Source organism: Haplochromis burtoni, unplaced genomic scaffold, assembly GCF_018398535.1.
Source record: "Haplochromis burtoni strain Fernald_Lab_line unplaced genomic scaffold, NCSU_Asbu1 Contig_250, whole genome shotgun sequence".
NCBI lineage: Eukaryota > Metazoa > Chordata > Actinopteri > Cichliformes > Cichlidae > Haplochromis > Haplochromis burtoni.
The window spans coordinates 791,223-805,431 of NW_024582611.1; the positions used below are offsets into that span (position 1 = coordinate 791,223).

General features: G+C 40.5%; 2 protein-coding genes across 8 annotated transcripts in view; one reads left to right on the plus strand and one right to left on the minus strand.

The window, feature by feature from the left end:
• The window catches only part of slc2a8 (solute carrier family 2 member 8), a 12,147-nt gene extending 9,660 nt beyond the window's left edge, over positions 1-2,487 (minus strand). Inside the window, exons 1-2 of the mRNA XM_005938659.2 lie at positions 2,130-2,487; positions 298-460 (exon numbers count right to left, since the gene is read on the minus strand). Of these exons, the coding sequence (XP_005938721.1) occupies positions 298-460; positions 2,130-2,218 (252 nt within the window). The 5' untranslated portion in view covers positions 2,219-2,487. The remainder of the gene's footprint in view (positions 1-297; positions 461-2,129) is intronic.
• LOC102294894 (tetratricopeptide repeat protein 16) lies at positions 2,436-11,242 on the plus strand. 7 transcript variants are annotated; one of them, XM_005938657.3, is made up of 14 exons: positions 2,585-3,111; positions 3,459-3,637; positions 3,918-4,008; positions 4,187-4,324; positions 5,088-5,188; positions 5,365-5,494; positions 6,215-6,429; positions 6,548-6,671; positions 6,759-6,885; positions 9,133-9,277; positions 9,391-9,556; positions 9,941-10,074; positions 10,176-10,317; positions 10,456-11,242. In XM_005938657.3, exons 1-14 carry the CDS (start codon positions 3,079-3,081, stop codon positions 10,489-10,491), a joined length of 1,761 nt encoding a protein of 586 aa, XP_005938719.1. In that variant the 5' UTR covers positions 2,585-3,078; the 3' UTR covers positions 10,492-11,242. The 7 variants fall into 7 exon arrangements, with proteins under 7 accessions (XP_042083185.1, XP_005938718.1, XP_005938716.1 ...); XM_005938658.3 differs by having other exon boundaries at positions 6,548-6,665; XM_042227251.1 differs by lacking the exon at positions 2,585-3,111 and adding an exon at positions 2,436-2,543 and having other exon boundaries at positions 6,548-6,885.
• The last annotated feature ends 2,967 nt before the right edge of the window (positions 11,243-14,209 follow it).

The window sequence follows — 14,209 nt, forward strand, 5'->3', positions numbered from 1 at the left end:
ACCACTGGGTTACCAAGAAGGGAACCTACAAACCACTAGGCACATGGCTTCAGTGTTGTGGCTGATCAGTATATTAAGTTGTTCCTTCAGTGACTCTTCCACCGTTTTATGTCATAAACTGTTATGACCATGATTATTGAAGCTCTTAAAATGTGCTAAAATGATTAATTTTAAACATATAGTGAACACATTTTAATTTCATCCGGTTCTTTCTTGTGTGTCTTTTTTACAGGATGTGTTGGATGAAATGAGATGTCACACAAATCTGCTGTTAAAATTGCCTGGCTGTCATCATACCCCAAACCAGGAAGCCTGGTTATCGTCCAGTCTCAGCCGAGAGTCCTCAATCTTGGTGAGTTCGGGGATGGCGGGAGAGCTGTATCCCAGCACGAACCCGAAGCTCATGGGACCCAGAACAGAGGCAAGTGTCGCAAGGTACAACTTTCGATTCTTCACTTTGCTGTGGAGAGAAAGAGGAACACAGATGAGTGTAGGAGGTAAAGGTCAGGTCTCACATATGATAGAAAGAAGCTCAGCCTCATTAATATGCTTCAGGGACAAAAGAGAGAATAATTTCTGCTTCTTCTTTTAAGCCTATAATATCATGGCATGGGTGACATGCATCATTTCTAATGGCTGTTCAGTCAGGAACACTGTAATCAAGAGAATAGTGATTTGTATTTAAACTGGGAGAGCACCAGCAACAATAGGAATCCAGTACAGAATAGAGCAAGTATTACAAAAACTAGCAGATATGACTGTGATTGACTCGGACTAAGAATGAAAAAGCAGAGCTAGGATCACGGTGCTGCACAGTACTTTGCAGCTTTAGACTGAATGCAGGAAGAATAAAGCAGCTTTAATAGGACATGAGGTTGTCTGTAAGCTCCAGTGAGTTTAAAGGGAGCATTGGTGTACTAAATGATAATTGTTTCAGGGTTTGTAACATTATTTTGCAGATTTACATTAATATATAAAAAAATTTAATTACATTAATGTTATTAAAACTTAAGAATATAAAAATAAAAGCTTTTTTGCCCCCACCCCCCACTTTACAGCTACAACACCAGTATGTGGTGTACCACATGACCATATGTTCAAGTCACCCTTGGACTGTTGGAAACGAAAGCTGGTTTTGCAATCATCACTATAATTCAAACTAAAGGTGTTGAGGTCAGGCCAGTCAAGTTCTTCCACACCAAACTTGCTCATCCATGTCTTCATGGACCTTTCTTTGAGCCATGGTGGGCAGTACTGTTGGGACAGGAAGGGGCCCTCCTACAACTGTTACTGCAGTGTAGATCAGTATAAGCTTTCTGAAGCAGGAAACTCTGCATCAAATCACATGCTAAAATCTAGTTCTCAGAATGCTGATGTACTCGCTTTACTTCATTGTAGTGACGTTTTTCCAAAAGATATTCAGTCACTCTCTCTGCTGATGATGTATGCGAGTCTAAAATCCCTATATTTGTTCATAGCAACATGGTTTACATCATTTTCATCCTCATCAAACTTCTCCGTGCAGGACAGAAATGTGTCACTGTAGGATAAAGGCGATCACTCAGAAGAATATTGTATTGTATTGAAAAACCCATCCATGACAGCATACCACATCCCCCCAATGCAGAGGTGAAGGGCTCAGTGTTTTCCTTTAATTTGTCACTCATCTGTGTAATTCTTCTAGTAGCCATTGACTTTGGTCTAGGTCAACATAAAACAGTTGTTATCAAGCAAACTCCAGATTCTCCTCTGTGGCCCTTTCAGGTTCCAAATAAGCAAGCAAAAAGAAGCTAAGCAAAGATCAACTGCTTGTTCAGTATGCCATAATCTTTAAATTTAGTACACACACACACACACACACACACACACACACACACACACACACACACACACACACACACACACACACACACACACACACACACACACGCCAATAAATTATGCTACACTATTAAAATTAAAACTAAACAAAGCAATAATATCCGTAATTAAACTGGTTTCCCTAAAACAGCAAGGGGAGAGTAAAAACTACAAGTCGGAAACATAATCTGCATGGTCTAGATAACTCTGTATATTTAGATGATACGTAAACCCTCTGAAATGATCTGCTGTGGTAGAGCTACACTGACCTCAGATAAGCATCTTGTTCGGACATGAGTCCTGTTGGATCTCCACCCTCGGCATCCAGCAGCCTTCTCCTCTCATCTTGGATGTCCATACCGACAGCAGTAGTAGCAATCTTTCCTGGTTTTTACCTCTGTTCACCTTTGACAATGATCACATGTCAGAAAGTGATTTAAAAATCCTCGAACAAAAGCTAGAAAAGCAGTCGAAGAAAGCGAAAAACCACCAGGACGGAATCAGAAAAAAGAAGAAGTTAGACCATCTGAGATATCCGTGAAGAAAATATCGGACAATTCAGCTGGAAAAAACAATGTGACCATTACCGAGAACATTTGCTTCTCACCGGCGGTTAACTTGCTTTGTCAACATTGAAGTCAGCTGATCGTCCTGTGTTCCTCTTATTTCCTGTTTCCCTGCGTGTAAGTAGTTTCACAGTAAAACTCCTAGTATGAGGTCTATCGCCCAAAACAAAACAGACTGCAGTCTCCTATCTTTATTAAAGCAAAGATAGGGTAACAGACACCTTTACTCTAAAAATTAAACTCACTTTAATTTTTAACGTTTTACGAAGACGGGCAGATATTCTGGTTAATCGCGGTCATTCCTTCAGAATTAGTTAAAGCTCATTCCTTTAAGCTAGCAGATACGTAGCGTTACACAGTTCATTAATTTTTGCATGTGTTTTAATTTTACTTTATAGCTACAGCTTATTAAAAGACGTTAATGTTATTTATTTTGCATTTTAACATGGCGAAAAAACAGGAAGGAAGCGATCTCTCGCTTACGATTTGTTTCCAAAATAAGAGCTTCTAGGAGCGTTGAAGTTGGTTTCCATGGCGACCCTCGGATTTTCAACATTAGGCAACAACTTTATACAAGCAAAGCAAAAAATAAAGGTCGTAAAAGTGACTGCGTAAGTGTAAAACAGCTCGAAACAGCAATTTCAGTGACGCAATGGACACATCTGAGGAGACAGATGACCAAACGGTAAAAAGTGACTGAAAAGCAACAGTGAAAATGTAGACCGGCCCAGCCTGTTGGTTGTGTATAAAATATGTTTGTTTCATTTATGATGCCTGAGCTAGTTAACTAGCACAAACCCAGGTTAAATAACGTTACTGCTACTGAGTGAGCGTTGAAAGTGACGCAAAGTGTTTTTAGGTTGGAATAAGACTTGCAATTTAAAAATTTTAAATGCATAACAGCACACAATAAATGTTTTCCACTACCTTAATAATAGCCTCACTAACAAACTGTTATGTGATGTTGTCGAGATAAAACAGTGTGCCACCTCAGAAAAAGTGAACTGAAATCTTTTGATTGTCCACCTCCAGGATGCAGAGCAGAGTTTTTTCCCCACTGCTGTATCAGAAGAGGAGCTGGTTGAGGCCAAAAGAAAAAACAGCATAAAACGGCTGTTTGGCTCCAGTAAAATATTTCTTCACACAGAAAAATCCTGTCAAAGACCAGACCTGCAGGGCAGCCTCATCATTCAGAGCAAGGCCGCTGAGCAGTGAGAATCAACAGTGACTGATATCTATGTGTCTTGAATACGTACAGCAGTACATTTAAAATGGTGTTATACTTCTTATTATAGTCATTATTTATGTTATATTAGGCCTTTGTGCTTCATTTAAGTTCATCCCCTGTGTGGAATAAGTTGTTTTAGCTCCCTTCCACTTCCTTTAAAACCAAATTGTGTCTGATTACCTTCCACTTATATATAGACAGTTTATTGAATTTTAAGTATTTTCATTGTTAAGTAATATTTGTTTTTGTTTTTGTTATTGCAGTTATATAAATGGGGAAGAGGCAATGGGGAAGTCTCAGTATGAGAGGGCTGTCATCTGCTTCTCCAAAGCCATCACTCTGCAGCCACAACAGGTCACCTTCCACAGTGGTCACACAAGATGTTGCTGATTTTCATGTAAAATAGATCAGATGAGGCTTTTTTTTAACATAACCGTTAGTTATGCTTTCTGGACATTATGTATGCATCTCTTTTCTGGCCTGTGTCTTATACTCTCTATATTGTTATATCCTGTGATATTACATGTTCTAGGTTCAGCTATATGTGAGCCAGGCAGAGGCCTACCTACAGCTGTGTGACTTCCAGTCAGCAGCAGCCTGTTACAAACAGGCCTGGCTCTTGGAGCCTGGAGCCTTCGAGGATCGTTTGGCCTTCATTTACTATCTGCAGGTAGAAGTATTCGCGGGGTCCAATGATGAAGACTTGTCATGTCGTTTCTTATTTTCTGTCATGAATATACTGCTACAATGATGGATACAAGGTCTGAACACTCAGTTTCAGAACGTTTTTTTTCTATTTGAGGATTTTTATTCGGGTCATCTCAGGACACGACTCTAGCTGCGAGCACCTCTTAAGTAAAAAATAATTGAAAAGAAAAAACATGTTATTTTCTGTTTGATTTAAAGTTGTTGACATGAAAAATATTGCATATTGTTTGACAGTGTTTCTCTCAAATATACGTTCATTATATCATATATCTCCTTGGAATCTAAGTTTATTCTACATAGAACTGAGCTTATACTTAGTTCTAGTGGCTGAGTCAAACTCAGCCACAGGCCTGGCAGATCAGCTGATCTTAGTGCCAAACTACACACCCAAGTCGCAAATCTCATATAGCATGCACTAATTTACCTACTGCTGCCAATGTATGCCTCCTTGCAACCCACCTACCATCCAGGTTCTCTGTTTCCTTCTGTTTAAGATATAATCAAGGTTATATTTGTTGTCATTAATGCCTGTTCTGTTCTATGAGAAGGGTTTTTGTAGCGGTTTTCCTTGCCTTTAGCCTCCATGGAAAGGCGGGGATGTATACTGCTGCAGAGCAGAGCAACCAAACATTAATTACTACAGTTGAAATAAGAATCCTATTTTGATTTAAGTGGGCATTAGAGAACTATCCTAACATAGATCCCTCTGCCTCTTGTTGTCCCAGGGTCAGTGTTTGTTCGACCAAGGTTTTTTTGTAGATGCACTGGAGGCTTTCAGCAAAGCTGCTGAGGTGAAACCGGGTTGCAGAGCTCACAAGGTCAGAAGGTCAGGAGCCTGAGCCATAACATCTAGACTGAAGTACAATATATGTTTAGTGTCTAAGTTACCTTATAGTTCCCTTATAATTGATTTGAGCATTTGTTATTCGTGTACAGAAGGTAAAAGATTAATAACAAGTTCAAATGTGAAATTAACAAACATACATATACTTTGCATCCCAGCTTGGCCTGTCTGACAGCTTTAGGTCGCCACACTGACTGTCTGAAGCTGGTAAATGACTGGATGGCATCAGAAGGTCCCACCTCCGACCTATACATCCTCAGAGCCCGACTGCACAAAGAGCTTAACAAGGTCACATCTCTTACACCTCTCTGTATAACCTATGTAAAAATCTCAACGTTTTGCGTTTTGCATTCACGTTCACGATATTTTAATACCAAGATTCTTTTATTGATCTCTGTGTAATGGCCCAATGTACTAACTATAGCTACAGAGCAGGACAGAACATGCAGCATTACAAAACATAGGCTGTAAAAAACAGTTGAAATTGGGAACTGAGGCTTCCACAAACTGATTTTGGCAAGAATAAATCAGCAATAAGAGAACAAAGTGCTGAGGTTGTGGATCCATGGATGCCTCTCATGTAAGATCTTGTCTGTCATCACATTGTAACCACAAAGATATCATGTGGTCTCAGTTAGTGTTCAGCCAAGTGGAAAAAAGTCATATGAAATGTTTGTGTAAATGCTAAGTGATGTTGTAGATAAAGTGTCTACAAACATTATACACTAATGTTGCTATCATAATGACTGCTGCAATAAAACAGCCAGATTTGGCCAGATTTGCAGTTGATGCTATTTCCTATTTGCTCAATCTTTAAGTGTTTAAGTTTCATATCAGATATAACCTGCAAACTTTCTCGAGATGAAATGTGCTTTAATTCTCAACAATTTCATTTAGTCTGTTTTTTTTTTACTTCTGAAGATCTCATCAGTTCAAAGTTCTAAGTACACTTTGTCTACTGTTTAACATTTATGATTAAACCAGCAGAAACTTTCTTCTTCTATCCAGACATCAGTTTGTTATCATGACGTGCAGTTGGCGTTGGCGTTGAACCCGACCTGTCCGGTGGCTGGAGCTCTGCAACTCCAGCTGCGGGAAGCGAGTGAACAGGCGAGACAAAGGGCTGTGGACAAAGCTTTGTGTGGAGAGTTGCCTGAAGCCCTTTGCATGATTAATATCGCTCTAGCCAACAGCCCAGAGGACGGAGGCCTCTACCTGTTCAGGTGTGTCCAGCCAATGTGTAGACCTTAACAAAATCTGTTTTGGGACTGTTACACAGCGGAATGTTGACTTGCTGACATGTATTTAATTCAGCTGAATGCTATTCCCTTGCATTCACAGAGGGACTCTGTATAGACGGATGAAGAACTTCATACCAGCCATTGAGGATATAATCCAGGCTGTGGAGCTGAGTGGAGAAGAGGAGAAGGAGGGACAGCAGGAAATCAGGAGTCAGAAGGTGGAGGTCAGAGATGATAAGGCTGAGAGTTGCTCTGTGCAGGAGGAGGCGCAGTTTCAGCTGGCTCTCATCTACAATGATTTTGCCGTTCAGTGCTTTTGCAAAGGTCTCTACGCAGAGGCGACTCTGCTTCTCAACAAAGCCATTGAGGAAGAGAAGGGCCAGGCAGGCCTGTACGTGAACCGAGGAGGTGAGGCTGTGACACCTGACCTGTCTGTGTGTGAGTCCTCTGCTCTTTTCACTCATGCAATGAAACCCCAAATGTTCTTAGATCAAGCACCCCCCAAAATACTGAACATCTTCTTTGACTCACCTCAACCTTTAATCAGATCTCTGATGGAAATGTAAAACTTAGATAAATTATTTCCTGCTTTTTGTTTTCTTTTTCTGTTGATTTCCTTGTTCCTTGTTGTTGTTGATTCTCATCAACAACTTTTCTTTGACTGTCTGATAGACACCAGTTTTTTAACATATACACATAACTGCAATCTCATAGCATGATTTTAATAATTAGTATTCATTACCTACTGAAATGCTCATGTTTAATGCTCTCTCTTTTTTTAAATGCATTATATATTTATTATATACATCCCATGTACAGTTCTTATGAAAGGGGAAACTCTGTTATTTCTGCTGTGACACTGTCCATTTTACATAGGAGTTTATGGCAGTTGACTCACTCTTGGGGTCAGCCTCAAGTGGCCATTGGAGGAACTGCAGCTTTTGGCCCTTCAGCATTGGCTTTGGCACTCAGCCCCAGAGATTGCTGCTTGCTCTAAACATTATTGATTTGAGTTGAATGTAAGAAAACTAATGTCGAATGTTGTGTACAAAGTATGTTTGATGTCCCCTTCCGAGTGATTGCCTGGACAACAACTTTGCATGATCTCAAAACCTGTTATGACTTTTTCGAGAATTAATGTGTGAAAATTTCTCCTTTCTGTGCAAGCGCACATTCATATTCAGCACTTTGGAAGTTTGAGTAATGCGACAGGCAGAACGTGAGACTTTAAAGCCAAAAGTACACCTTAAACTTGACGAGCTTTTGTCATGGATCATCAGCACTGTGAATCAGGGTATTTAGTCAAAGAGGATCTTACACTGAGTGTCCTTCTAAGTGTTTGAGTTGAAGCATGTGACTTCCTGCACAGTAAAAGAGGCAAAACATCTAATGTGACAGGGGAAACTTGACAAACCAGATTTTTAGGCAGCAAGACTGAAGAGCTGCTCCAACTGAAGATCATGCACTGTTTTTAGAGTTTCACCACTCTACACTCTCCATCAGGAATGGATGGGGATAAAACACAATTTAATAGCCATGTATTTGGATAGCCCCTGTATCTCACATCTTACTATGTAACACCAGGGTGATTGGAAATTAATGGTTCAGTGACAGTAGTGCGTTGAGTCTGTTGGCAATACGTATGCAGCTTCAGACTGCAGAGAGCATCTGCTGTCAGATGCGGGCTGTATAAAAAATATGTTGTACAACCGGTCTGTGGGCCACTTATACTTACGCTGTTGTTGGTCCATTAACCAGTGTCAGAGAAGAACAGACATATCACATGCAAAAAGGTGATGTGAAATGTTAAAAACAGTGATTTTTTTTTGTTGTTGTTGTTTCATACTTTTCCCATTCCTGGTGATCTCCACTGAGACTCCTCTCCCTATTCTGGCCCACGTGTCAGCTAATCAGTGTTTGATTGATGCACACTGTCATTCATGTCAAGCAACATGCAGTTGGGATTTTGGAGGACTGCATGGGAGCACGTTTGCAGTTGTTCAAAACCCCTCTCCGTCTCTCTGTAGGCTTTCTAAAGGGAAATCCCTCCATAAGCTAACACAACCACGGGAGCATAAGTTAAGCATGAATCCTTCTTGGATTTCAGTTCAGTCCCACATCATCCCACTCCCACTACCCTGTCTTTCATTTTCCCTCTCATTGTTATATCCAGGGGCATTTGCAGGATTTTTGTTAAATGGGGTGGCACAGAGAGGAGGAGGAATGAGGCTGAGGCGAGCAGCACTGGAAAATGAAGCCAGTTCAATAATGCCAGGCGCTGGAGTTGAGGACTTTGTTGATATGTTTTGGCCACACGTGTTCCCTCAGAGAGAATCATCACTGAAAAACAACACAAAAATAGTTTCCTGTCATCATATGATGAAACATTTTGATCCTGCTGGACTAGACTGAATGGTTTGAAGATGATGTGAATCATTTGCTTGGCCTCTACAATTACACAGCTGAGTGCCTGTGGGGAGATTGTGGACCAACATGTGAGACCCAACTCTCTCAGCATCAATCAAACACCAAATATGGGAATATCTGTAGGAAGAGTGGCGTTCATCGTTTTAGGGTTTAGTTTTTCACCCGTCTTTACCAGAGTTAATGTGTGTAAAGTTAATGAAATATTGACACAAAATGCTTAACTGAGGAACCATTTTGATGCTTATATGTGTATGTCAGACTGTTTCTTTAAGCAGAGTTATTGGCACTATGCTCTGGCTGACTACCGGCAGGCTGAGGAGATGATGCAGCCAAATGACCCTGCTGTCCGCCTCCGCCTCGCTGTCATTTACAACACGCTGGGATCTTTGTGTTTCCAGGATGGGTCAGAACCACACGGAGAACATCCCATTAACACCCACACAGAGAAACTTATAAAGTCAAGTTATCAAATGTCACTTAGCTGATATACGGTTGAATGTGTGTCTGGATCTGCAGGCGTTTCCAGGAGGCAGTCGATATGCTTTCTCTGGCCATCCAGCACAACCCCGCTTCTAGCCATTACTACGAAAGCAGATCGAAGGCTTTTCGAAAGCTGCTGAACCTGAGCGGGGCCAGGCAGGACTTCATCTGCATGCTGATTCTGGACCCCACCCACGAGGAGGTCTCAAATTCTTTAATCTTTTGTGGTTTTCAGTAAAGCCACATTTCATTTCAAAAGATTTCATTCAATAAGATTAACACAATGTCTGACAGAGCCCTTAGATAAGGAGAAGACATGACACTCAAATAACCCTGAATAGAAGTTGTTTTAATGTGAACAGTCATCCCAGCCCAACACTAAAGGAGCCAATTAACAGCTAAAATAAGGAAGTTAATGGCCGGTCATCTGTTAACTTCTAATCAATTAACAAGAAACTTTAAAACCTCTTGTGGGATAAACATTTACTGAAAACAATTTCAAAAGTTTTATCAGTAAAACTTTACTGATGTATTTCATTTTAATATTTTAAAATCTTGTGTTAATTGTGTGTGTCTGTTTGTGTAGGTGGCTCCTATGCTTATGAGTCTGTTCCCTGGCTGCAGGGTCTCTGATGTATTGTCCAGCCCAAAAGGACAAGCGATCAGAGCTCAGCTGATGGAAACCATGCAGGCCTGTAGCTCCTCCTCTGATCCACAAAGGTTAGAAACATGGAGGTTAATTTGAAGGCTGGATGATACCTGACATTGAGGTAGCTGACAAAGTCAGTCTTTCGTTGTCTTGTGTTGAATTTTGTTCTTAGACTGAGTGAGAAGCTCTGCAACATGACTCTGACTAATGAGAGCACAGCGAGCCAATCAAAAGAGCCAAGTAAAGAAGGCAAGGAGCTGGAGCTGTGTGTGAACAAAGAAGAGATGCAGATAACTGTGAGGAGCCTCCTGCAGGTACCGAGCAGGACTTCATTTATTTTAGAAGTTCAGTTCTTTAAAAATTCTACTCAGATAATTTAAGTAATTTTCAGCTACAAATCAGTTTTGATCTTTTTTGCAGTGACTTCACAGCTGTTCTGTGTTATTGTGCAGCAGGTCAGCCGTTCATTCCTGACACTGCATCGCTAAACCACACTGGGACGTGTCTAACTACACACCACCTACCATCCATCAGTGCGTCTGTAAACATGAGAGGATGCAGTGCTGCAGAGTTGGCCTGTTTGGGTTCCACATCTCAGAAATGACAGCAGGAATACAGAGAGTGGAACAACCATCATCAGCTGTAACTCTGTGTTTTCCTGTTATTTAGAATTACACAGGAGTTTGATGATCGAGAGAATCATTTTTAACAGTGCCCGATGAAAACGTGCTTCCAGATACATCGGCTGTAGATTAATATCAGAGTTTAAAATCCCAGTTTCACTGATAGCTAGTGCTTATTTTTGTATTTGTACTTTTTCTTTTAGTCGTTCCTTCTGCTTTATCAAAATCTATGAGACACAGCAAAGGTAAATGTCATGTCAGTCAACAAGGCTGATATCAAACAACGTATCAGTTCATCCCTGCACAAAATTGTGTATAACTGTGTTCCTTGTAATCAAGAAAAGTACAACGATTCATGTGCCTTAAGGAAAAAGTATTTCTGTTCATCTAGATGTAGCGTTTATTAGTAGGAGAAACATTTCATCACTCATTGAAATGACTTCTTTGGTCTCAGAGACGACATTCTTTTTGTTGGCCAGCAGGGGTCAGTGTTTATCTCACTGCAAATACTGCATTCAGATGAACAGGATCACTTTTCTAGGATTTTTGTTTTTACCTGGATACATCACAATAAACCCTTCATATGAAGATGCTGAATAAAAATTAGAAAACTGCAGTTTCATGTCTGTTGAGAAGAACATAAAGGATACTAGGCGTGTTTATTTTTTGTGAATAAAACCTTTACATGAACTTAAAGTTTAATACATATAGCTGCTGCTACAAATACAACTATGATTTCTAAATTATAGATGCTGTTTCTACACAAGTCTTCTATACAGTATTTACGGTTTGGAGATGGGCTCTAAAGATTAATGTTGCCCAGCTTAGTATCTGACCAGAAATGTAATGTGGTTTCCCCCTTTTAATTTTACATGATTGGTACTTAACATTGTTATACTCTAATTGTACACTCAATGTGGTTCATACAGCATTTTGTTGTATGCCTTTATGGAGTTTGTGTCTATCAAGCCCAGTTACACTCCCAGAGTGAGTGATTGGTCTGCTTATAGCTGAAAGTACAGCTGTCATATAGTCAGATATGGGTGTGCTGTTTAAACTTAGTCTGCCTACAGCTGTGCTGTTTCTCTCTTAATGAATGTCACTTTTGTTGTCACTGGTATGTGCTCTGTTCTGTGCTTAACTGGAGTGCATATGGGCAAAAATAAATTCTTACAGATAAAAAGGAGGACCTGACTGAAATGTGTATGTTTAGGTCAAAGTGGCCTCCGACATTAATTTTTGACTAGTAAAATCGAATCAGTTCATTCGTAAGTCCAGGAAGATTTTTGTGAGAAAGACAAGAAACTAGTTTAAAGCCCTTCTTCAATATTATGTTCACGAGACAGACAATGGAAAACATATTGCTAATGATTTATAGTCTTAAATTGCATCAGACAACAACAGTTACTTAAACTCTAAATCAAAGGTAACAACATGTATCTAGAGCACAGTGGTATTGTCCTTTAATGATCATGTACTGTAGCAGGTAGGTGCAATAGGTGGCAGCAGAGGCATAATATCCTAGTATGGCATTTTCACATGATGTTGGACTGGTAATATCTTCTTTTATATTTGGCATTACACAAAATTTAGGCTTCTGTTTCTCTAAATTCAGCAACAGTTCTGCATCTATAAATGTAATTTGTTTAAATAATTCAGGTGTGATTTACGATGATATTGGATGCCTGACATACAGTGTGATCGCTTAATGCGACAACAAACAGGTGCTTTGGTGAAAGGGTAGTGCTGGTGAGCGTCTCCTCGACTGATGAGTGAACCCACGCTGAACTGTGCCACTGTTCACAGTCAGGAGTGTAGTTCCACGTGTCACTGCCAAACCACAGATTTGCACAGAATCATGTGACTTAACATGAATAGTAAACTAGTTTCAGTTCCTCTTATTTCTCATTCTGATTGAGCATTAATAACTTGATTTATTGCCCATATACAGTAAAACCACCCGCTCTTTGAAGCCATGCTGTCTGAAACCTGATCCTTTCTAATCCAAAAACCAAACATGTGCCACAGCACATCTAATATGGTATTATTTCCTCACAAAAATCCCTTTGGGAGCCATATGTGTTGACTGACAGCTGTCTGAGGACATGGTCTGTGCTGGTTCAGAAAGCTATTCTAAAAAGCAGAACAATAATACTGATGTCTTAGATAATGGGGGTGACGTTGCTAATTTTTTGTCTTACATGACATGTGATTATGTACACGACTAGTTGTCGAGGCTGTCCAGTAATTTGAAAGTAGTTGTGGGAATTATGTACCTGCTGCTTTTCGTCACCTTTCTGCTTCCTTGGTGAAGGGAACCCCTTCTCAGGTGATAGAACATGTGGATGAGCTTTCATATCTTGAGTCTGAATGTGAGGGCACAAATCAAAATTTGCCTCCACAGCACACATATGCCTACCAGTTCTCTTTTCCTATACCTCTGGTGTACCTGAGGTCTCTTAGGTGGAACATCAGTGTCCATGTATTCAAGAAGCAACACTGTGGCATTCACTGGCTCTCACTTATATGTAATTAATTAATTAATTAGAAATTTATGAGAATGCATCAGTTTGTAAGAAGTCATAGTTACACACTAGTCAAATACTTTTTTTTTACAGTACTATTTGTTACATCTTGATGGTTAATTTTCCATTTAGCCTAACCACGCCATACTTCAACAGAAGGATTAAATCTGATTGTATCACAGGTGATCGGCATTGGAGATCTGTTGTGGCTGCAGCTCTGTTGTTGTCTCTACGAGGCAGCTGAGCTCGCGGCATTGACAGCAGCTGTGGCAACAGCTGACGCAGAGAAAGGACCTGTGGCACAAAGGCTGCTGTCTCACCACAGAAAGTACAGCATAGCTAAAATCACAAACATACCACACATACCAGAGTCTGTCACAGTCGCTTCACGCCGTCCACTCTGGTGTTTAATTGGATCTAATAAAAACTAATAATGTTTATTATTTTCGTCAGCATTTTTAATTCTGGGAAAAGTTGTGCTTTCTGGCCTAAAAGTGCTAATTTCCATTTGTCATTACATTTCAACTGACGTTAAAATTCCACTCTGCCGTGGAGTGTGGTCACGCTAATGTCAATCAAGTCTTACAGTGATGATTGTGATCATGATCGTGAGCTGGCGGACTGAGGTTCAGACGATGTGAGTGTGTATGATCCACATCACCCAAGAGTCTGTAAAAAGCTCAGATTTACTTGCATTCTGTAAATGTTAGGCCTTGTAAAGATTAAAATTCAGGTGGTAACTTAATGTATAAGGTTTGTTAGCTGGATCAGGGATTGTGAATAGTATAAAGCCTTCACAAGTGTAGTCATACAGTCTTGAATGTGTGTGGGCTTTCTGCAGAACAGTGTGGCACAGACAGTGGTTGTAAAGGAGCCGAGAAGTGCTTCACGCTTGTGCAATAAAAGGCTCAAGTTACTCTCCGCTCAGGGCCGGGACGTGCAGCCAGCCAGGAGGTGCCGGTGGCCCAGCCAGCCAGGTTTCTGAGTCCAGACAAAAACACCTTTCTCTGGGCACAGGAGCTGGCGGCTTGGCCCCAGCTCAAAACATTCCCTGGTGG